The sequence below is a fragment of the Chlamydotis macqueenii genome, chromosome 17 (genome assembly GCF_036417535.1).
Source record: "Chlamydotis macqueenii isolate bChlMac1 chromosome 17, bChlMac1.mat, whole genome shotgun sequence".
In the NCBI taxonomy this organism is placed as follows: Eukaryota; Metazoa; Chordata; class Aves; order Otidiformes; family Otididae; genus Chlamydotis; species Chlamydotis macqueenii.
This window is the reverse complement of record NC_141572.1, coordinates 1,448,035-1,467,505: the sequence shown is the minus strand read 5'-3', so window position 1 is coordinate 1,467,505 and position 19,471 is coordinate 1,448,035. Positions and strand designations below refer to the sequence as shown.

Below are 19,471 nucleotides of genomic sequence, written 5' to 3'. Positions count from 1 at the left end.
CCCGGCCGGCAACCCGCACTGCCGTTGCCGTTCCGCTCGCTGTCTCGCCCGCCCGTCGGCTCCGCTCGGCTCGAGGCAGAGAGAGCAGCCGGCTCTGGGCCTCGCTGCTACCGGGACCGGGCCGAGCCGAGCCCGGGAGGCGGGAAAGCGGCGCGGCACCTCCCGGGACGCCCGAGCGGAACATCGGAAGGGTTTAGCGGCGCACCCGGGCCGTGGCGGAAGTGACGCAGGAGGGGCGGAAGTTCCCCCCGCCCCGGCGCTCCCGCTCCATCGGTCCGTGGGGCTGCGCTGCGCCGTTCATGGTGAGGCGGCGCGGGGGGCGGGGGGCTCTGGGCCGGGGGGCGGGGGGCTGGGGGTGACCGGGGGGGCTCTGTGCCGCGGGGGCGGGGGCCTGGGGGTGGCTGGGTAGGTGGAGGGGCCAGCTGTGGGCGGAGGGCGCGAGTGGGGGTCCGTCCTGGGGTGGGGGGAGCGTTGGGGTGAGGCAGGGCGTGGGGATCGGGCCCCCGGGGAGGGGAGAGTGGTGCAGGGTTTGGGTGTTTTCAGTCCCCGGGGGGGCGGGGGGTGGGGGTGGCCCAGCCCTCGGGGCGCTGAGAGAGCGGGGAGCAGGTACGGGGGTCCTGGGTGGGCTCCGGCTCCCCAAAACCCGGGTGCCCGCCGTCTGGTTTTCACGCGTGCGGGGAGGGTCCGGTCCTCCCTGGGCCAGAGGCCGCTGTGATTTGGGGAGGGCAGAGCTGGGGCTCGGGGTGCAGCCCGGGCTCCGCGCCCCGTGGGATCCCGCTCTGGGAGGCCGGGCACGGCTCTGGCCGAGCGCGGGGGGCGTTCATCTGCTGGAGGGGGGCTGAGGCTGGCGCCCCTGCTCCAGAGAGCCCTGGGCCGGCTCTGTGGCAGAGGGAACGGTCCCCTGCAGCCGCCTCCAGCCGTCCCGCCTTCCTCGCCTCGTGAAACGCGGTCTGGACACGTCGCTGCGTTTCTGAGCTGCCGTTCAGATTTGCGGTGTGATAGTTCCGCTTTTCACGGCGCGGGAGCAAAAATCGCTCGGTGCAGTAACAGTCAGCAAGCCTGCTCTGGAAGCTGTGAGACCTGGCTGTGTGTGAGGTGGCAGGGCATTAATCACCCCATCCTGTCACGTTGCGAGGCAGAACGGTCAGCTGCAGAGACGCGGCTTGATGAAGGGTTTATCGTTAGCAGCTCTCAGAGCGCTTGCGGCGCTAAGCTAGCGTGGTGCTGTCGCAGCATGTGACCTCGTTAGCTGATTGGGGACTGCGGGCAGGGGTGGCGGGGGACGCTGGCCGTCAGGCTCTGGGGCGCTGAGAAGCGCGGGAGGGCCGGGAGGAGAGCGGGAAGCTTGTGTGCCCTCTCTGTAGAGCCGCGTGTGCTTTGAGGAAAAAAAGCCTCAATAAAATGCGTGGATGGTCTGCATTTGAACATGTCGGGATCATCTGCTCAGGCTCTGTGTATTGGGAATTGCTCAGTCACATACTGGTTTATTCATAGCGTAAGAGCTTAAGCTTTAGAAGTTGTGAAAAAAATGAGCACCGCTTTGTGGGAAAGCACTGGCTTTTGCGGCGTGAAGCGCTGCTCGGCTTTCGCAGCGTGCTGACGCTGGCTGAGGTGATTTACGGTCTGTGACCGGTTCATGTCGCTGTCAGAAGATGAAGTTGAATGCATAAAACATTTGAGAACGTTACAAAGAGGCAGAGAGGAGCCGAGGCTGATAACGCCCGGCACGTCTGTGACTACTTCTGTGCAACACGGAGTTGGGTGTCGCGCGGTGGACCTGGTGACTAATCAGTAACTCCTTGCTTGCAGGAAGAGATGTCGGGAGAAAGCGTGGTGAGCTCAGCAGTGCCGGCGGCTGCGACTCGCACTACCTCCTTCAAAGGGACGAGTCCCAGCTCCAAGTACGTCAAGCTGAACATCGGCGGGGCGCTCTACTACACCACCATGCAGACCCTGACCAAGCAGGACACCATGCTCAAGGCCATGTTCAGCGGCCGGATGGAAGTGCTCACGGACAGCGAAGGTAAGGGGTGGCTCCCTGCGTCCCTCGCAACGGCTTCAGTACAAACAGCATCTCATCGCAGGCCCAGATGTTTCTACGTTTTATTAGTGTTAAAACTCATGCAGCTGAGAAAAGATGTGGCAGAAAAGACACGTGTGACACCAAAAGGACAGTACGAAGTCCCAAGGCCTCTGTCAGGGCCAGATAGCGCAAGTTATCTTTTTCTTTTGAAGCACTAACCCTAAGCGTGTGGAAAATGATGGGGATAGTGGTTAAGAAACTGAGTCAGGACTTTTGTGTTTACGTTGAAGCTCGGAAAGCAGTTTCCTCGTCTCGTTTCCTTGCCTCAAATACAAGAATAAAATTTGCTCTGAAGATAAGGGGGGGACTTATGGGCTAAAAGCTGTTTTTTTAAATGAAGCTGTTTTCTTGTGAGAGTATTGACGGTTGGCTTCACTAAAACAAAACCAATTGCAACGTTTTTAGAAAGTTTTAGAAAGTTTTACATGACAGTGAAAGGAGAGAGCTAGCAAATGAGTCATTCCGCGTTAAATGTGTCTGCAAAGAAGGACGGTGCAGTGTGTCAAACTGCAGTCTTCTGAAGGAGCAGCGCCCAGATACGTCAGTTCCTTAGCAGACACGTTGATTTTGTCTTCTGCTGAGATTCTGGTTTAAATTAATAACATAGCTAAAATGTGTTTGTGATAACTGCAACCGGTAGCAGAGTTTTATATCAGCATTCTCCTACTGTGGGAGTGTCAGAGTTTAATCGGAAGCGCAGCTTTCTATTTATGTGCTGCCATTCTGCCCATGTTTATGGATTTGGATATCTTGTCTTTAACAATAGCTACTGCATCACTGAGCCTAAAGGCTCGAAACACCTTTCTTGGGAGTAGTTGATTGTTTGGAAACGTTGTTGGAATTTGCTGACACCGTGGAAGATGTACTGCGTGGCGGGGCGAACTGGACTGAGTCTCGAGTGCTTTACAACTCAGTATTTAGAGGTCGTGTGGAACAAGTGATGGATTTTGAACCCTAACCATTCTGTGATTTAGTAGGGCTCTTCTGAGATAGCATGAAGCAGATTTGGAGGAAAAATTGCAAAAAAATACAACCTAATTATGTGAACATTACTAGTTTAGCTAGAAGTCCATCTGTTTAAGCTGGGAGGGGAAGCGGCATTGTTCCAGGCGTTAGAGCGTGCCTTTTGCAAGCTTTGGCTGCTGTACAGCAGGGACATTGGCTCCGTGGTCTGTGGGCTGCTGATCAAAGGGTCTCTGGGCTGCCCCTCGTGGGTCTGGGCAGGTTGCATAAAAAAGACAGCCTAGGGTTAAATCGGAGGGGAAAAAATGGGAGTGAGCGCCCTGGGAAGACTGGAGGGACGTTCTGCCAGAAAGGTTGTGAACTGGTTCATTGAAGACCTTTCCCATTGCTGCTAAACTTCAGGCAGCTCCGAAGTATTCCCCTGTCCCTCCCTAAAACTGGTCTGTGTTTCACAACATTTGATAATTCAGGACTTCTCAAGTCCTTCAGTTTGGAAGTGGGTTGGAAATTCCAGGTTTGTTTTGGAATCCCACCCTGGTGTGGTCTCAGCACTTCCTCCGGGCATGCTGGGCAGGTACCGCAGGAGTTCTGACACGTCGCGTTCCCGAGGCTCGGAGCCCGTGCAGGCGCAGGTTCTTTTTGCTGGGGAGCAGCTGACAATCCTACTGCTAACATGAGCGTAACTGGACTTTAATCTGCTAAAATTTCACACTTGAGACATCAAATCTCAAGCTGATTTTGCTGCGTGTCCCACAGTGTCTGTGTGGGATTGTTCCGTTCAGGCAGTTTGTGCTTTAATAGGAATCTGATCCTTCCTGTGTGTGGTAACCGAGACACTCCCACGGCAGCGGTTCTTGCTTTATCTCCCCCGGCCCGACGCGGTGCTGGAAACGGGGACAATAGCATTATAACTGTTAAAGGAAACGCTCTTTATCTGAAATTCTTCAAAATACCGCTAATTGGTCACACCCAAAATCTGGCACAAAACAAAGTGTTTCTTAGGAGAAGGAGCCAACTTGTGGAGAAACTGGAAGGAGTAAAGTTTTTAAATAATCTGTGGAATGTGTCACACAGGGTCCTTCTCTCTGTTTAGATGCATCCTTCCGACCCCAGCGCCATCTCCCCAGCTCTTTCTCAAAGCTTCACAATGACGGCGCGCTGCTAGTGGGGCCGCAGGAGGAAAGACTGGAGTTCTCTGGTGCTGGGTGGCAGATGATCATCTTCGGCTTAGAAATTGTTCGTGAGCTGTAGCAAATGGGCATGTTTTGAAAATTTGATTGTTGTGGCAACGAGCAGGTAGAAGGATGTGAGTTTTCCAGGTGCATCCATCTGCTTCTCATTTTCTTTTCCGCGGTGTGATTTTTTTTTAACAGCTCCCCACTGCTGTTAACCAGTCGGTCGAGGTGTGTCTTCAGCATCAGGGCAGTCATCAGGCAGTCTTCAGCATCGGGCTGCTCCTTCATCTGTCAGGGCTTGGTCGGAAAACATAGTCTGGTTTGGCTTGAGTGTTTGGATGCTGTCCTTGAGAATTCTTGTAAAACAAAAGATTAATTTCCTAAAGGTCTAATGTGCGTACGTACGGTTCACAGACGATGCATTCCTACTTCAGTAAACGGGCTACAGGACATTTTTGTAACGCTGCAGTTAAAAAATGGCTTTAAATGACTAGAGCTGAACCCACTTCTTAGGCTGTGCGCAGCCGTGTCTGAGTGGCAGCAGGGTCGTTTTCCTGTGAGTCATCTCGTTTTGGCTGCGCGCTCGGCTGTTTGGTTAAAACAGAAGGCTTTTTGAAAGCTGTTTTAGCAGTCACTTATATTTTGCAATGCTGCTTGAAATATTTTCTCATTCCCCTCCCCTCCACATGAAAGTGAGCAATTCTGCTTTGGTTTCTCCATCTCTGAACATAGAGTTGCAGCAGATTTTTACAGCCTACAGAGGTGATAACAGAGAAATTGGGGATCACAGTTCTGCTCTCAGCCTGCCCTTTGCCTCCCTGCGTGTTGGTGTGCTCCAGTAAACTCTGTCAAGGGCTGCGTTTGTGGAATATGGGTGTCCTTGTTTATTGCCATGTCTTGTGCTCCCTTTTCTCTTTAAAATGAGAGAGCTTGCTTTGGGTACCTCTGCCTTGACATTGGCCTTTTTCCTGCTCTGGTTGGTCAGGTGTGCTGTATTCATCAGCCTGGATCAGTCTTTGTTCTTTGGTTTCTCTCTCTCTGCTTCTCCTGCCTCCAGCTTTCTCGTTTGTCTGTAAAATCCCAGTTGCGAGCACAGGTTGTGTTTTATGCAGGGTCAGGAGGGAGGTGGAAAGCCTGTAGTAAACTGCTGGAGAGCGGATCAGTTTTCCACAGAACAGCCTGAAAGGGCTGTGTTCTCTTCCCAAATGGAACCAAATGTTCAGACTTTACTAGTAATTCCATTCACGCAGAACATACAAGGTCTGCTTTAACCTACTTTCCTTATTTGTCCAAAATATGACTCCTTCCCCACAAGCGTTTCCTCGCTGCATTCCTGAGCCGCAGCCCGTAAGAGTGGCCATCTGTTCGTTTATGGAAACTCCAGCCTCGACGTTGCCTAACGGTGCTCCGGGTCCGGCCGCATTCAGGCAACAGGCTGGCCACGAGGGGTGAAGCGCGGACTCTTGGACCACCAGCTGACTGGAAAGCTCTTTGGTTGTAGCTCTGGTTTCTTTTCTTCACACCGTTACCAGCACGTAGCTCTGGTAAGCTCCAGGGCAGGGGCTGTATGTGACACAACAGCAGGCGTAAGCAGAAGGTAGTGTCTTTCAGCAGTTTGAGACATTGTGCTAACAACCTGCTGGAGATGCTGGATCGTGGTGGATCCCCGCGTTGTGTTCAGGTGCGGCAGCCCTTGGGCAGTCCCGTTTGGTTGGCTCTAGTAAGCTGTCTAAGCCCCACGGGTGTGTAACAGGGCCCTAAGAACCCAAGAAAATAATAATGTGTCAGGACTTCAGGAGCAGAGGGAGGACAGAGCTGCTTAGTTTGAGAATGGGAAGCATTAATTCCTCTGTTTCAGTTAATCATTTGTCAATAACTAGGGAACTACGAGAAACAAATGAGCTTCCTACCTGACTCCCACACACTCTGCGCTTGAAATGCAGTTGAAGGTGATAAATTCCCTGTACTTTCTGCTCCTCTGCTAACCAGAGGCTCGAGCAAGGAACTGGACTTAGTCTCTCTTGGCAGGAACCTGCCTGGTACAGCAGTCCCACGCCAAGGTCAAGGCTTTTTGCCACATTTGCTTCTGCTTTTGCTGTACTGTGGTCTTCTGTCCCTAGGCTGGATCCTGATCGACCGCTGCGGAAAACATTTTGGGACAATACTGAACTACCTGCGCGACGGGGCCGTGCCTCTCCCCGAGAGCCGCAGGGAGATAGAAGAGTTGTTGGCTGAAGCAAAGTACTACCTGGTCCAGGGGCTGCTGGACGAGTGCGTAGCAGCCTTGCAGGTAGGTCGGAGAGCCAAGGGGGGTTAGGTTACTCTGGCTGCAGTGAGGGGTCAAGAGGAGGGGGCTGCTTTGGGTGGGAAGCAGCGTCTGGGCAGGGCAGGATTGCACTGAACTCTTCAGCACAGAGCGTGCAGGACCTTCCCAGTTCATATGAGTGTGCCCTAAGGCCTATTTCCATTCAGCTGCTGTTTGATTCTTGTTTCAGCAGAACAAAGATGCGTATGAACCGTTCTGCAAGGTACCAGTCATCACATCTTCCAAAGAAGAGCAAAAACTCATAGCCACATCTAACAAGGTAAGAGAGGCCAGGCTCTGGGGGCGCGGGAGGATGCTGGCCTGCTGGCCCAGGCTTGCGTGGGCCCTTGACCAAGTATTCTTTAGAAAATGGTCTTTAGTGTTCAGCAGCAGGCTTGGCTTGCCCTAAAAATCATGCACTTGAACTGCTGAGCTGCAAAGCACTGCAAATCTACAGCAGACTAAACATTTCTTTGTAATTAAAAGCCAAATGTCGCTCAGGCTGGGCCTGGCCGTGTATTTCTCCACTTAAGGTATTAAAATAGAGCGCGTGAGCAGCAGCAGGCTGATCGAGCAGATCCTCAGGGCTGTCACGTCTTCCATTTATTTGTCCACTCTGGTTATTAACAACAGACACTTCCTTTAGCTGAAGTGAATCTCCAGCTCCTGTTTCTCGGAGCCTGCTCGCCGTGGCAGGGAGGGAGAAGGGTGCTGGTGATAACCGTGGGCCTTGGCAGAAAGGCAGAGGGTGGGTGGGGACAGGTTATGATCTCAGCACGGAAGGGATCAGAAGGGGTTACAGCCCCGTTGCCAGCCCGTCCCTGACAGTTTTGCAGCAGCAATGGTAACAGCAACAAGAAAATCCCACCGGGCTTGGGCCTGGTGGTATCGTAGCGTAGTGCAGCTTTGCTGTGGGGTCGTGGACTGAGCTGAGATCCCAGCTCTTTCTGCACTTCTGTCACTGATCTGTGGTTTGTTTTTTACAGCCGGCGGTGAAGTTGCTGTATAACAGAAGCAACAACAAATACTCCTACACCAGGTAAATTCCTTCAGCAGGACTCCTTTGAAGTTTTTCGTAGGCTAAAATCCACGATAAGCATTTGCTTTTTCTTCTCTCGGAACCAGTGACAGATTGGTGTTGGCATGCACTCCGTTTTTCCCCAATTAATTCCAAACGTTAGTCAGAAGGGAGCCCACTGTCATCAATGGAAGGCCAAGCCTGTGCTATTTCTGTGCCAGAGGAGTTCCTCTGGTACTTTGGTGCAGCTGGCAGAGGCTCCTGGCCAACTGCTGGCCTGCGTTCCCCGCGGGCTACAGCACACGAGTTGAATACAGGATGCCTTTCGTGGTGCAGGGTTCTCAATAAATGGGGAAATGTCCCCCTTTCCACATGTCTGTACGTGTTTCATGATCTAACGGTATTTCCATCCGGCTGGTGCTGAGCGTAGGGCGGTTTCCTCTGGCTGACAGAGCTGTGCACACAGATGAAGCGGCCTTGGGCGGTGTTACTCACAGCACTGTTGATGTTGTATTACCGCTTCTTCAGCAGCAGGTTTTCCTGCTTGTGCTAGTCAAGTGGGTTATCCACTGCAGTCCTGGGTACCAGCTGTAAGCGCTGCCTTGGTAGAGACGCAGTAAGTCCAAGGGAGCGGGGCGTACGGGCCCGTGAACTCACTGCCTGACCCCCCTTCTGCTCTGCGTGCCGCCTTGGTTACCCTGACGTGACTGCTCCCTTCCTTCGTCTCACAGCAACTCCGACGACAACATGCTGAAGAACATCGAGCTCTTCGATAAGCTGTCCTTGAGGTTTAACGGGAGAGTGCTCTTCATAAAAGACGTGATTGGAGACGAGATCTGCTGCTGGTCTTTCTACGGGCAGGGGCGCAAGATTGCCGAAGTCTGTTGCACTTCCATTGTTTATGCTACAGAGAAAAAACAGACAAAGGTACGAATAAACCCCTGAACGCTTCCAGCAGCGGGCCCAGCTGCTGTCAGGCCGGCATACTGACACCTGCTCCGTTTCGAAGACTCCTTTCATTGTTCAGCATCTCTATAGAATAACGAATGCCATTCAAAGTGGGCGCAGTGGCGCTCATCCTGTGGGTTCGTTAGGGTGGGGACTGCTCGGCTGTGGCGCATAGCGCAGGGTGATTGCGATGTCCCGTAGCGCAAGTTCAGTCCAGTCCTTTATCTTTGACAGACTTGCTTACTTAACCGAGTTTGGTTTGCATCCCCGAGTACAGACAGGTTCTGGTGAGCGATGGCGTGCCTGCCCCGTGCCTGCCTGCCTTGCCCAGGAGAAATCTGTCTGCGTCTGCCCTGCGGGCAGGCCGGTTCTGAAAAAAGGAACCCCTGGTTACGGGGTCTCAAAAGCTGAAAGCAAATAATAGGACAAATAACCAAATAACAATTGTGCTAGGAGGGATTTCTGTGGCTAGAGTGCAACTGAGAAATTTTAACACCAGAAGGGTACCAGGAATTAAGGATGAGGTAACCTGGAGCCTGCAGGGACTGGCAGTGGTCGAGAGTGACCTTGTTTCTCTTGGGTGGGCAGGTGGAGTTCCCGGAAGCCCGTATTTACGAGGAGACACTGAACATTCTGCTGTACGAGTCCCAGGACGGGAGGGGACCTGACAACGCACTCTTGGAAGCCACAGGAGGGGCAGCTGGCCGCTCCCACCACTTAGATGAAGATGAGGAGCGAGAGCGCATTGAACGTGTGCGAAGAATTCACGTTAAGCGTCCGGACGACAGGGCCCACCTGCATCAGTGAGCTGACCGACAGCCGTAGACTGCGCGGCTCTGTCTGGAAGGCGCTGCCCTTCGTCTGATCGATCATCTGCAGCACAGGACCAGCAGGTTTAATTTCTGTTCAGCAAAGTCTGTAAATTACATTTTGTAACAAACTAGGTTATTCGGGGTATTTAAATGCGGTAGTTCTAGGACAGGGATAGATGAGGTTACTGGGCATACGGTGGATTCTGTAAGGACCTATTGAGCATCTGGAGAAATGCTTTGAATTTGTAGCACTCTTGTCTTTGCTCTTTTGTGGCTAGAGAGGAAGAAGGCTGGCTTCCTCTGGCTTTAGTAATGATCTTGCACTTTAGAAACAAAACAAAACAAAAAGCAAACAAACAGACGGCCAGCCAGCCACACGCCTTCCCTCCCGGCACTTGTTAGCCCTGTCCTCTCCAAGGCGTTCAGGTGTGGGAGAAATGCAGTGACCTGCGCGCCCTCGAGCTACGGCAGAGCTCCCTTTCTCCCAGGCCTGTAGGTGACGGGGTCGGCAGCTCGTGACTCCCAGAAGGACAAATGACACGTGCTGACTGGCTTCCTGTAGTGCCGGGGGACAGAGAGCCCTCTCAGAGCGTGGGGAGGGAGCGGGGGAGCTGCCTGGGCTCAGCGCGCTGGGCGGCTGGCTCTGGCTCCCTGCAGCTCTCGGGACGTGTTCCTCGAAGGGTTCGGTGGATCTTTGACAGCCCTGAAGGGTGGGGATCCCCTGTCCTGCTTTATCTGTGCGGTTCAAGGGTGGAAGATAAAATTCCTCCGAAAGGGAGGATCGGGAGCAAATTGTATGTGATTGCTTTTCCTTACGGTGGTGTTGCTACCTAGGGCTTAGAACTTCTGCCTGGCTCTCAGCCGGGGAGCGTATTTCCATCAGTAAGCTGGGCTGTCTTTTCTCCAGGTAAAGCCGTAGTCCTCGCACCTTCAAACGCCCTGTGCCAGCCTTGCGTGGGTAGGGGGGCGGCAGCCGCGGATCAGTTTGGTAACTGATACAGGAGCCTTATCTTGCTCTGAGTGAGGGCAGCGCGAGTACCGTGGGGAAGAGGAGCAGGCAGCGGCCCAGAGGCAGTTATTCCTTGTTTGACTTTATCCGGAGCATGTTCCAAGTCTTTTCAGAAATGGCAGTTCTGTGTGAAAGGGCAGAGCTGAAAGGTTGTGTCGAGATGCAGTCTGGTTTTCTACGCGTACTTTTCTATTATAAATGAACGTTATCTACCTCCTCATCTCTGGTTGCCTGTTGCAGAGTCACGTAGCGGCTGCAGTGGAAGATGGTGGGACTGGATGCTGAAGGATGGGGAGCAGAGCCACAGCTATAGTGCTTGAGAGGGAGAGAAACCCCACGTAGGAAATCTTAAACTTGCACTCCGGCCGGCGCCTTGGCAGGCACCAGAGTGCTGCGGCCTATTCGAGTTTTTTGACCCTTCACCTGGAATATCTAGCGCTGGTCTTAAGGGCCGGACGTCTCATACAGAGCAGCCGCTCCTTTTCCTCGGTGAGGTGGTTATTTGGTTTTGTCTGACTTCCTGCTGCAAGGATTCCCGCGCCGGGCTCAGGGCCGTTAGTGGCACGCTAACGCATTAAAACCAAAGGCGTTGTCAGCATCACCAGCTGCGTTACTCCGATGCATCTGTTTCAAATAGCAGTTACGTCCCAGAGTGCGCGTAGCTTGTCTGCAGAGGCTGAAATAAAGCAGTAAGTGTTCGCTCAGTGTACAGGTTTGGGTCATGCGCAAAGCTAACAAGATTTCAAAGTCGGGCTGAGATCATCTTTCTAGTAACCAAAGACTTCTCCAAGTTACAGACCGCTGGTGTCTCTGGTGGTTGCACCGCTATTCTTTCTTCTTCAGCTACTGATTTATAAGCAAGAGCTCGACAGCAAACAGCTGTGTTGGTTATACCGTAGGTAGCAGCTCCAGCTATGTCCTGACAGTTCCAGGCTTCGATTTTGAGCTGTACTGTGTCCTGTTTGTAGAGTCCATAGTGCAGCCTGCTGTTGTGCGTGAGCCATTGCCTCTCCCTTCTTCCCTTCCTTGTGTGATAAGCTGGGCAGCGTGGAAGGAAGTCCTCTGAATTGCTCTGTCTCTCCAGCACCGTGTACTTTGACGCTTACTGGCGTGTTACTGGGCTTTTTATGGGTTTCTGAGCATTCGTAACAGACCTACGCCCTCAAAGGGCGCTAGGCTCTGCGCTGTATAAAGCCCTTCGGTCTCACTCCCCTGTCCCAGCAGTCCCGCTGCGCTCCTGTCAGCCGTCAGTGAGTGGAAAGGAAATACCAGCTCGTTGTCGTAGAGTACGCTGATGGGCCTGCCGCAAACCCTGCTTGCTTCGTTAACGCCAGCGAGCTGGCTCTCTCCTGTGAGGTACGCAGGACAGGCCGGCTTTGTCCTCAGCTGTGCTGAGCTACCTGCTTTCCGCACAGCGCCCAGGAGGCTCCGCCAGCCGCTGCTCAAACGAAAACCAGTCACAGCCTCCACTGCGAGAGCGGGTTCAGCTCCCGGAGGTGCCCTGTGCTGACAGCAGTGCTAAGCACCCGACAGATCACGTCTATGTGATTACCTTCTCTGTACATAGTTTCTTAACCGGCTTCAGGATTTCTTCTGTCAGGTTTTGCAAACTAAGTTCTTAAAAAAAACCAGAGGATGATTATTTTTCATCTTTGTACTGCGATTTCTGTAGCTATTGGGTTAGTAAGTCACTCCAGGAGAGTTTAAGTTTCAGTTTTGTTATGGCATTTGTGGGCAGCCTCTGACTTAACCCCCTGCGTGCCGTAGCTGCGTAGTAAGGATGTGCTGCTGTCCTGTTGGAACGTCCTGGCCGCTTGCCCTTGCTCTGTGGAGAGACTTAGGTAATGCCATTGCACAAATGCGCTCAGCACCTGAGCCTTTTTGCTTTAAATGGTTTTGCCTCTACAGCTTTCAGGTGAGGATGGGGGACAGGGCAGCTGTCCTGCTCACAGGCAGCTCTGGATTATGTGGCAGTGCCCTGGGTTCCTGGGGAGCGCAGACTGCCTGCTTTGATTCTCCAGCACCCCAGAGCAGACACCAGTAGTGACAGCGCAGCAGAGTAGAGCTGAGTGACATCTGCCTTGTGGCAGTGGTTTTGTCCATCAGCATAATGCAGAAAAGCTGGACTGAAAGCTGCAGCTCGTAACACAGTTAAGGCTGTAAAATAAAGGCAAGAGCGACCACCAGCCCCTGACTTAAAGCTTCCCGACAGTGTCAGGAGCACCTGACCTCACCTGGTGAGAGCCCCTGGAGAGCCAAGGGGAGGTAGAACCTTTCCGTCATCTTGGAGTTGTTCTGTTTCGCAGGCAGTAGCAGCACGTTCCTCTGGTCTGTACAATCATTCCCTCCCACTTTACACTTCTGCACAAAAAAAAGCTTAAGCTGGATTTCAGTGTATGGTTGATGTTTGCAATATGTACTTTTTTTTTTAAATATAACACAATAAATTAGAAGATATTTCATATTTACATGCGAGTTGCTTTATTACTTGTTTGAAGCATGCTGTCCTCATGGTCCAGGGAGCTGGAAGGAACTTTCAGGAAGAAATACCAGACATCATCCTCCCCCCAGTTGTTAGTTTTACCTCCTGGCACTGCTCATGGCAGAGGCAGCAGCAGCCTGGCTCTCAGGACTCCGCAGGCCCTAGGATTTCACGGAAGCAAGTCAAGGATCTTCAGGCTGCAGTTTCAGCCTAGCCCAAGCAAGCTGGAGCAGGAGCCGCACGTCTGCCTCAACATGAGGCAGCAGCGTAAGCGCTGCGAACAGAGCCTGGCAGCAAGGCTGCAGGGAGCAGAGGGAGTTCCTCTCTTCCACCCCCTCCCCTTCTAGCTGCCCCAACGCGCCTCAAGGGAACCTGCGACGCTCCTGAGCGAGCGGAGTCTCAGCTCGGGGGGTACAGACCATGGTTCTTCGGCAGCAGGAGTCTGGCACCAAGCCAGCACCTCCCTCTTAAAAGGGGGAGGCGTTTTGGTCGTGTTTGCGGCTGTGCGGAGCTGCTGCACAGGGAGAACCGGGCCAGTGCGACTCTAAAAGCAAAGCTCTTCCCCATCTCAGAGCAGATAAAGCAGCTTACTGAGATTTTCAGATGAGTAGCTTCACATGCTGATGCACCAGCAGAAACACCAGCATTGGCCCTGCTGCCACACATCACCACCCCTCCACCTGCCCAAGGAGGAGCTGCTGGCTTTAAAGACTTCACCAGTGTGCCTGGGAGAAAAGGGGTTCCCAGACTAGACCTGACTTCATTGACTGCACTTGAGGCAGTTCTGGTGGGTTAAAGTACAGCTAGAGAAGCCTCTTTCCTTCTCCCTTAATCCTTCCTGACTGCGCAGGGCTCTCAGCTCTTACTGAGTGCACAGCGACAGATATTTTACATGTAGAACTGCAACTTTTGGTTTAAACATTTCCCTGCAAGTCTGTAATGAGCATCTGCGCTCACTGGAATGTTACAGCAGCATAATGGAATTTATTTAGCTATAGTTGAATAGTTTTAAGCTATTAAAAAGAGCCTAAAAGATGCAAGCAAAGTCTCAAATCACAGCAGCCCTATGGCATCAAAGATTCCAGGGGAGATGTGAGTGCTGGTCTCGTCCTGCAGGCTCCTTTGCGTTCTAGGCCGAGACAGTAGCCAGGAACAGGAACTGTTGCCCATCAAGACCTTGCCTGGGTTGACACCTGGGATGAGAAGAGGAAGGGGTCATTAAATCAAGTACAAGTGTTATGTCCTTGAGGGGTCCTGGCTGTGGGAAGAGAGGCTGTGTTGTTTCTGTTTAACAGTTGACACAAAGACAACTCCATCTCCCTCGGAGCTGTCAGCTAGACGTACCCAACACGCTAAGCTCACTGGTGAGGCAAAGACCCACATCTCTGTGGCTCTGAGCAACCAGATCTGGTTGGAGATGTCCCTGCTCCTTGCAGGGGGGTTGGACTGGATGGGCTTTGAAGGTCCCTTCCCACCCAAACTGTTCTATGATCTTTCCTGGTTCTTCCAGCCACGCTTGCCCTTTGCTGCCTTACGGCCGTGAGCTGATGCAGGCAGGTTTAGCCCACCTCCCTGCCTGACCCTGAGCAAGGACAGAACCAAAGCTCCCGTTTTCCACAGCCACACCCCGAGCCAGAATTCCTTGTCCCCTCAAGTGGCTGCTCAAGGGCCCTTGCTAGAGCTCAGCTGTGCTCTCCACAGGGGCTGGCCAAAGGAGAAAGCACAAGCCATATTCCCAGTGCTTGGAGGAGGCCTTACCACTGTTAGTTGTCCATTTTTGGCTTTAAAGACCTGAGGCTCCTGCCCAACGGTGAACACCATTGTCCCTTCCTTCCCGGAGCCAATGCGAAACTGCAGGCTGCAAACAGAATCGCTCATTAGATGCTTTCCTCGCAATAGGCTTTCCTCTAAGCCCCCTTTAGTTCTGTTCCCTTGGCAAATCTTGTTAGACTAGAAGATCAGAGCCTTCCAGCTTAGGTAAATTTCCTAAACAATTGCATTATACCACGCAGCCCAGAAAGGTTTGATGAATGGAGCATGCCTGCCTGGTCCGGGCATTTGAGTTTTCCTGGTGCAATTAAGCGCTAGAAGATAAGCAGATCTGACCTGGAGAGAACCACTGAGCACACAGAATCTAATTACAATTGAAATGCCAAGGCCAGAGAGAAAAACTGGAGCAGAAGCACAGGTTTCAGATGCCAGTTTCAATTTATGTAGAGATTTGCGAGACAGACTGCATCCACCTGCCATTAGCTTGGTGGCGTGACTGGGGAGGTTCCTGTGCCCAGCAATCCCATTTCAGGCCCTTCCGAATCTTGCAGGGAGAAGCGTTTGTCCTGAAGTGACCCCGCAGGCTGAGCCCAGCCGGCTTTCCTCAGAGCCGGTGCTAACGAGATCCACTGTGAAACCACTAAACCCACAACCTCACGCCCAGGTCACATCAGCAGAAGCCTGAAAAAAGTGTTTTTGAAGTACAGTCACCTATAAACAAGTTTGGGGTTTAGGCAGGCGGGTCAGGGGCAGCTCTTAGAGCAGAGCAGCGCACCTGGCAAGGTGCAACCACAACCACCACGGAAGCAAGCTTCCTTAGCGTGGGAAATGGGCTGGAATGATTTTTTTAATGTATTTTCTTGTTCCAGTGCATCCCATCTCTTGTCTCCCCTGTGCCACGAAAGGAAGCTGTGAAAACAATGGTGCTACCACAAGAGATTATTACCTTAGGGCACTGTCTGCTGGGGTGATGTCAATAGTTTTGACCTAAGTAGTCCAGGCCTAAAAGTTTTGGACGCAGGTTCTTCCCTAAAATACAGCCTGCACGGTACTACCCTTCAGCCTCCTTCCTTACCTTCCCTGCACGACTTTCACAAGGTTTTGCTTATTGGCCAGCATGCAGAGTTTGGTAACCGTCTCAAAGATGTGCTCACACTGGAGTATCACGTCGCCCTGGAAGCAGAGAGAGGCACAAACTCAGCTGGCACCACCCCAGCACGGAAGCCACGCAGCAGTCATGCACTCACTTTGGGGATTTACAGCCACAAAAAAAAAAAAAAACAACCAGAAAGGGAAAGCTTTCATGGCGAGACAGCAAGAATGTAAAGGTTTAGCTGACTGTAGAATTAGTAAACATCAGTAACTGTAGGAAAATATTAGAAGTGTCAGCTACAAGGCCTTGCTTCTCACCACAAGCTGACAGATGCGACATTACAATTTCCTACCTTCTGTTTGTTGTCCTCGGGAACGTGAATTACTACAATCCCATCGCTCAGGTTACTGGTGGAAATACCTTCAAAAGTAATCCAAGAATTAGAGGAAAAACTGCAGTACACACAGACTACTGCTCCATCCCCCAGGAAAAAAGCGTTGTCAGGTAGATTATTGCTTCAAACATCCTTGAAAGACCAAGTTTCAGAAGTTTCCCTTTCCACCCCCCCCAGGGTCGCTGGCAGGAGGGGAAGCCCCACGCTGACCCCCACCGTTACCTTTCAGAGTGGCATAGTCTATTTTCTGCTTGATCTTGGCCATTTCCACTACGTACGCCGAGGACTGGGTGAGAACGAGTAGCCGGTCTCGCGCTTTGAACCCGTTCCTGTCGTATTTTATCACGGGGGTCACGTACTGAAAGGAAGGAGCTGGTATCAGCACTTCTCCCCACTGCAGCGCGGAAGCCGGTTGGTGAGGAGCAGCACCGTGCCGTGGAGCTGCGGGTCCCCGCTCGCAACAGCTGCTGCCAGCCCTTGCTTGTCATCATCGCGTTTCTTTATATCGGAAATTCAGATGGCAGAAAGATGGTTTACCTGTGCCCTCTATGCCGTAACCATGGGAAGTGCAGCACTCCTGCCCGTTACAGCCCAAATGGGGTTAGCGAGGCTCTTAAAGCTTTTAATTAAAATTAATCCTAAATAATTTTTTTGTCCAGGTGCATTTTGAGACCTGCCTCCAGTTTAAAAGCAAGGAAATACTCGCTATGCCGCCATTCAGTCACGGACCGCCCAGTCTGTGTGACTGACCGGCTCCAGGACGCCAGCGCAGCTGGTTCACAGCTGCCGAGCTCCGGCTCTCTGTCCCTTACCTTGATCTTCTCCCCATGGATGAGCTGCAGGACTTTGGGGTTGATATCGTTCTCTTCTGAGGAGCAAACCAGAAAAAGACAAACTGAGCACGAGTGACAGACAGCCGCCACTCCCACGGCAAAACACCAGAGAGCCGCGTTAATTGTCTTCATCCTGTTAGTCCTTGTCCCTTCTAAATGGAGGATGTTCGCTTCCTAAACCTGTTCCAGCCATATTTCTGCCTGGCAAGTAGTTCCCACTGGGAGTCACTGGCTGTTCTTGGCTCAGGCCCCGGCACAGAGGGACTCGTGCCGAGCACCACCCAGCGTGTTTTCCCTTTGCGCAGCGCTCCAGCTGAAGCTCTCCGGGAGCTTCCAGTAACAACCCCAGCACCTCACCCACACACCACTGCCACCGCACCCTACCCGGCCTTCCAGATCCCTCGCCCTGCGGCGTTCTCTCACGCCTTCTGCATGCTCAACACTGACTCTGTGGGTTCCCAACATTCCCATTTCTCCTTCCCAGCAGCTCCAGCCCTTGGGGTTGGATCCCCACAGCTGGCAACGCTGCAGTGTGACATCCCCGCTCAGCCTCCCAGCACAGGGAGGGTGGGTCCCAATCCATCCCAGCCCAGAGGGAATTTTGCCTGGGTTTATGGCTGCCTGTCCCAGGAGGGCTTCCAGGTACCCCCAGTTTGGGAGCACAGCCTGGCAGATCAATCAGATTAATCTGTTTAGCGTCACTAGACGTGATAGAGGGAGGGAACCCAAACGCAGCCGGTGACGCTGCCTCTGTCAGAAGGGAATTTCTCGTAGAAACGGAGCCAGTTTTGTCAGAGTTTTCCTGCGCGAGGAGCGCGTGGCCGAGTCCCGCGGGGGTTGCTGTGTACTCACTTAGCCGGGTGTCCAGGAAAGGCTGGGTTATGCTCTGCAGGTAGCCCTCCTTCTTCCCTCTGAACACAGCACTTGCCACCACTTTTTGCTGCAACTGTTTTGAGAAGGAACAGCCTTTACCCTCTTAGAGTTTCTCCATCCGCGACATCAGCTGTGATACGCAGGCACCGCTCCTGCACGGCATCCTCCTGTTACCCACGCAACGTCCACCCGGCTCCTGCTGCGTTTCTTTGGACATCATTAGGTGATGCCTGTGCTACACCAAACGGAGGGGCAGCAGGGACCGAGCAGCCCTACGGAGCTTCTCGTATTTATGGGTCCATCCTAATTATAAAGAAGTGCAGCTCTAATGCCGTAAGATTAAGAGCTACACTTCTGCAGCAGCACTGCACTGTACACCACAAGCGCCTCTGAAAAACGCCCGACTCCAGGCTTGCGAACATCTGCTCAGCAGGAGCAGCAGCGGTGGGTCAGAAGGCGCCGTCTGCGTTTCGGAGTGTTCCCAGAGCAGGTGCTACACGTGCCCAGCGTGTTTTAACCCTCACATTTGCATTCCAGGCATTGGTTACCTGCACTTTCCTCTCAGCAGTGACACCTTGGCAGTATTTCCTCACTAGGTTCCTGATGCAGATTTTCTGTAGCATCTCTGATGTCTACATTTAAAAAAAAAAAAAAAAAAAAAAAAAAAAAAGAAAAAGCAAATAAGTTGTGCAAACTCCCACCGCAGTCCTAACAAACACTTCCCTGTTGCAAGCAGTTTTAACATCTAGTCACAACTGAGCTCCCCCAACCCAGAGCCCACCGAGCAGAGAGCTCTGGTACCAGAGAAGGGTTGATGCCCAGCAGCAGCTGAAGGACACAGACACCAAGCCGGGTCATTCCTGGAGTTACGGAAAGCAGCAAACCCCATCTGCCACCCCCAGACGAGACTGCTGCACCGCACACGTAGCGTACCACGAGCATTGCTCTTCACCTTCTGTCTGAGCTCTCTCATTTTTTGGGCTCACCTCACCCACCGAGCACCGGCCACAGCCGGCGTGGGAGGGATCCGCGCTGGTGCCGGGCCAGGCTACGGGTGGGATCAAAGGGGCCGAAACAAAAGCCAGCAGCTGTTTCTAACGAGAGATCTGCTGGAAGCAGTTGGAGTTTGCCCAGTTCGTGCACTGAGGCGGCCTGTTCCATCAAAACCCTAACAAGATGAATGGCTACAAGTCTTTCTTTGTCAGTGCATCTTCCTTTCTGTTCCTTAAAACAAGAGCACCAAGCTCCCTCCTCTCCCTTAGAAACTTAAACAGCAGCGCCATTCCTCCTGCTCCCACCCTCCCCAAACACAGAGGGTCTCCGGGTCTTCCAAAGGCTCTACCATCACACCCAGAGGACAAGCCAGCAGGACACCACTTCTCTTTTCCTACGTGAAGCGTGCACGCCCATGAGCACAGAACAGGGGCCATCACCTCTCCTGCACCAACCCTCACCTCTTCCAGGATGGAAGGAGGCTGGAGCCAGCTCTTGTCCAAGACGTTTTTTGGAACGTGGTCTCTGAGCTTTGTAAGGTAGTTGTATTGCACGAGCCGCACAAATTCGACGTTCTCTGGACAAAGGGGTTTCTTGCGATTGATGAAGCCATTGATGAATCTACAGAACATATCCAAACCAGAACTTGCACCAGAAATCAGTGGAAGTGAAAGACAAGGCACAGAAGGCACACAACAGGCTAACAGGTCATCGATGTTA

The 19,471-nt window shown here is 52.7% G+C and overlaps 2 protein-coding genes across 3 annotated transcripts in view; one reads left to right on the top strand and one right to left on the bottom strand.

The window, feature by feature from the left end:
• Positions 1-241: 241 nt before the first annotated feature.
• On the top strand, positions 242-12,781 carry KCTD10 (potassium channel tetramerization domain containing 10). Of its 2 annotated transcripts, none has more exons than XM_086761679.1 (7): positions 242-302; positions 1,810-2,023; positions 6,342-6,511; positions 6,720-6,806; positions 7,513-7,565; positions 8,276-8,471; positions 9,081-12,781. In XM_086761679.1, exons 1-7 carry the CDS (start codon positions 300-302, stop codon positions 9,297-9,299), a joined length of 942 nt encoding a protein of 313 aa, XP_086617805.1. In that variant the 5' UTR covers positions 242-299; the 3' UTR covers positions 9,300-12,781. The 2 variants fall into 2 exon arrangements, with proteins under 2 accessions (XP_086617805.1, XP_086617804.1); XM_086761678.1 differs by having other exon boundaries at positions 6,717-6,806.
• A 1,003-nt stretch (positions 12,782-13,784) lies between these two features.
• MYO1H (myosin IH) overlaps positions 13,785-19,471 on the bottom strand; it is a 33,107-nt gene continuing 27,420 nt past the window's right edge. The window contains exons 26-34 of the mRNA XM_086761382.1: positions 19,213-19,372; positions 18,307-18,390; positions 17,738-17,831; positions 16,865-16,920; positions 16,275-16,410; positions 16,011-16,078; positions 15,641-15,738; positions 14,554-14,653; positions 13,785-13,988 (exon numbers count right to left, since the gene is read on the bottom strand). Coding sequence (XP_086617508.1) covers positions 13,965-13,988; positions 14,554-14,653; positions 15,641-15,738; positions 16,011-16,078; positions 16,275-16,410; positions 16,865-16,920; positions 17,738-17,831; positions 18,307-18,390; positions 19,213-19,372 — 820 coding nt within the window. The 3' untranslated portion in view covers positions 13,785-13,964. The remainder of the gene's footprint in view (positions 13,989-14,553; positions 14,654-15,640; positions 15,739-16,010; positions 16,079-16,274; positions 16,411-16,864; positions 16,921-17,737; positions 17,832-18,306; positions 18,391-19,212; positions 19,373-19,471) is intronic.

Coding starts and splice junctions, on each gene's coding strand:
- KCTD10 (XM_086761678.1), top strand. Junction 6,512..6,716: donor AGTGCGTAGCAGCCTTGCAG/GTAGGTCGGAGA, acceptor TTCTTGTTTCAG/CAGAACAAAGATGCGTATGA. Junction 7,566..8,275: donor AACAAATACTCCTACACCAG/GTAAATTCCTTC, acceptor TTCGTCTCACAG/CAACTCCGACGACAACATGC.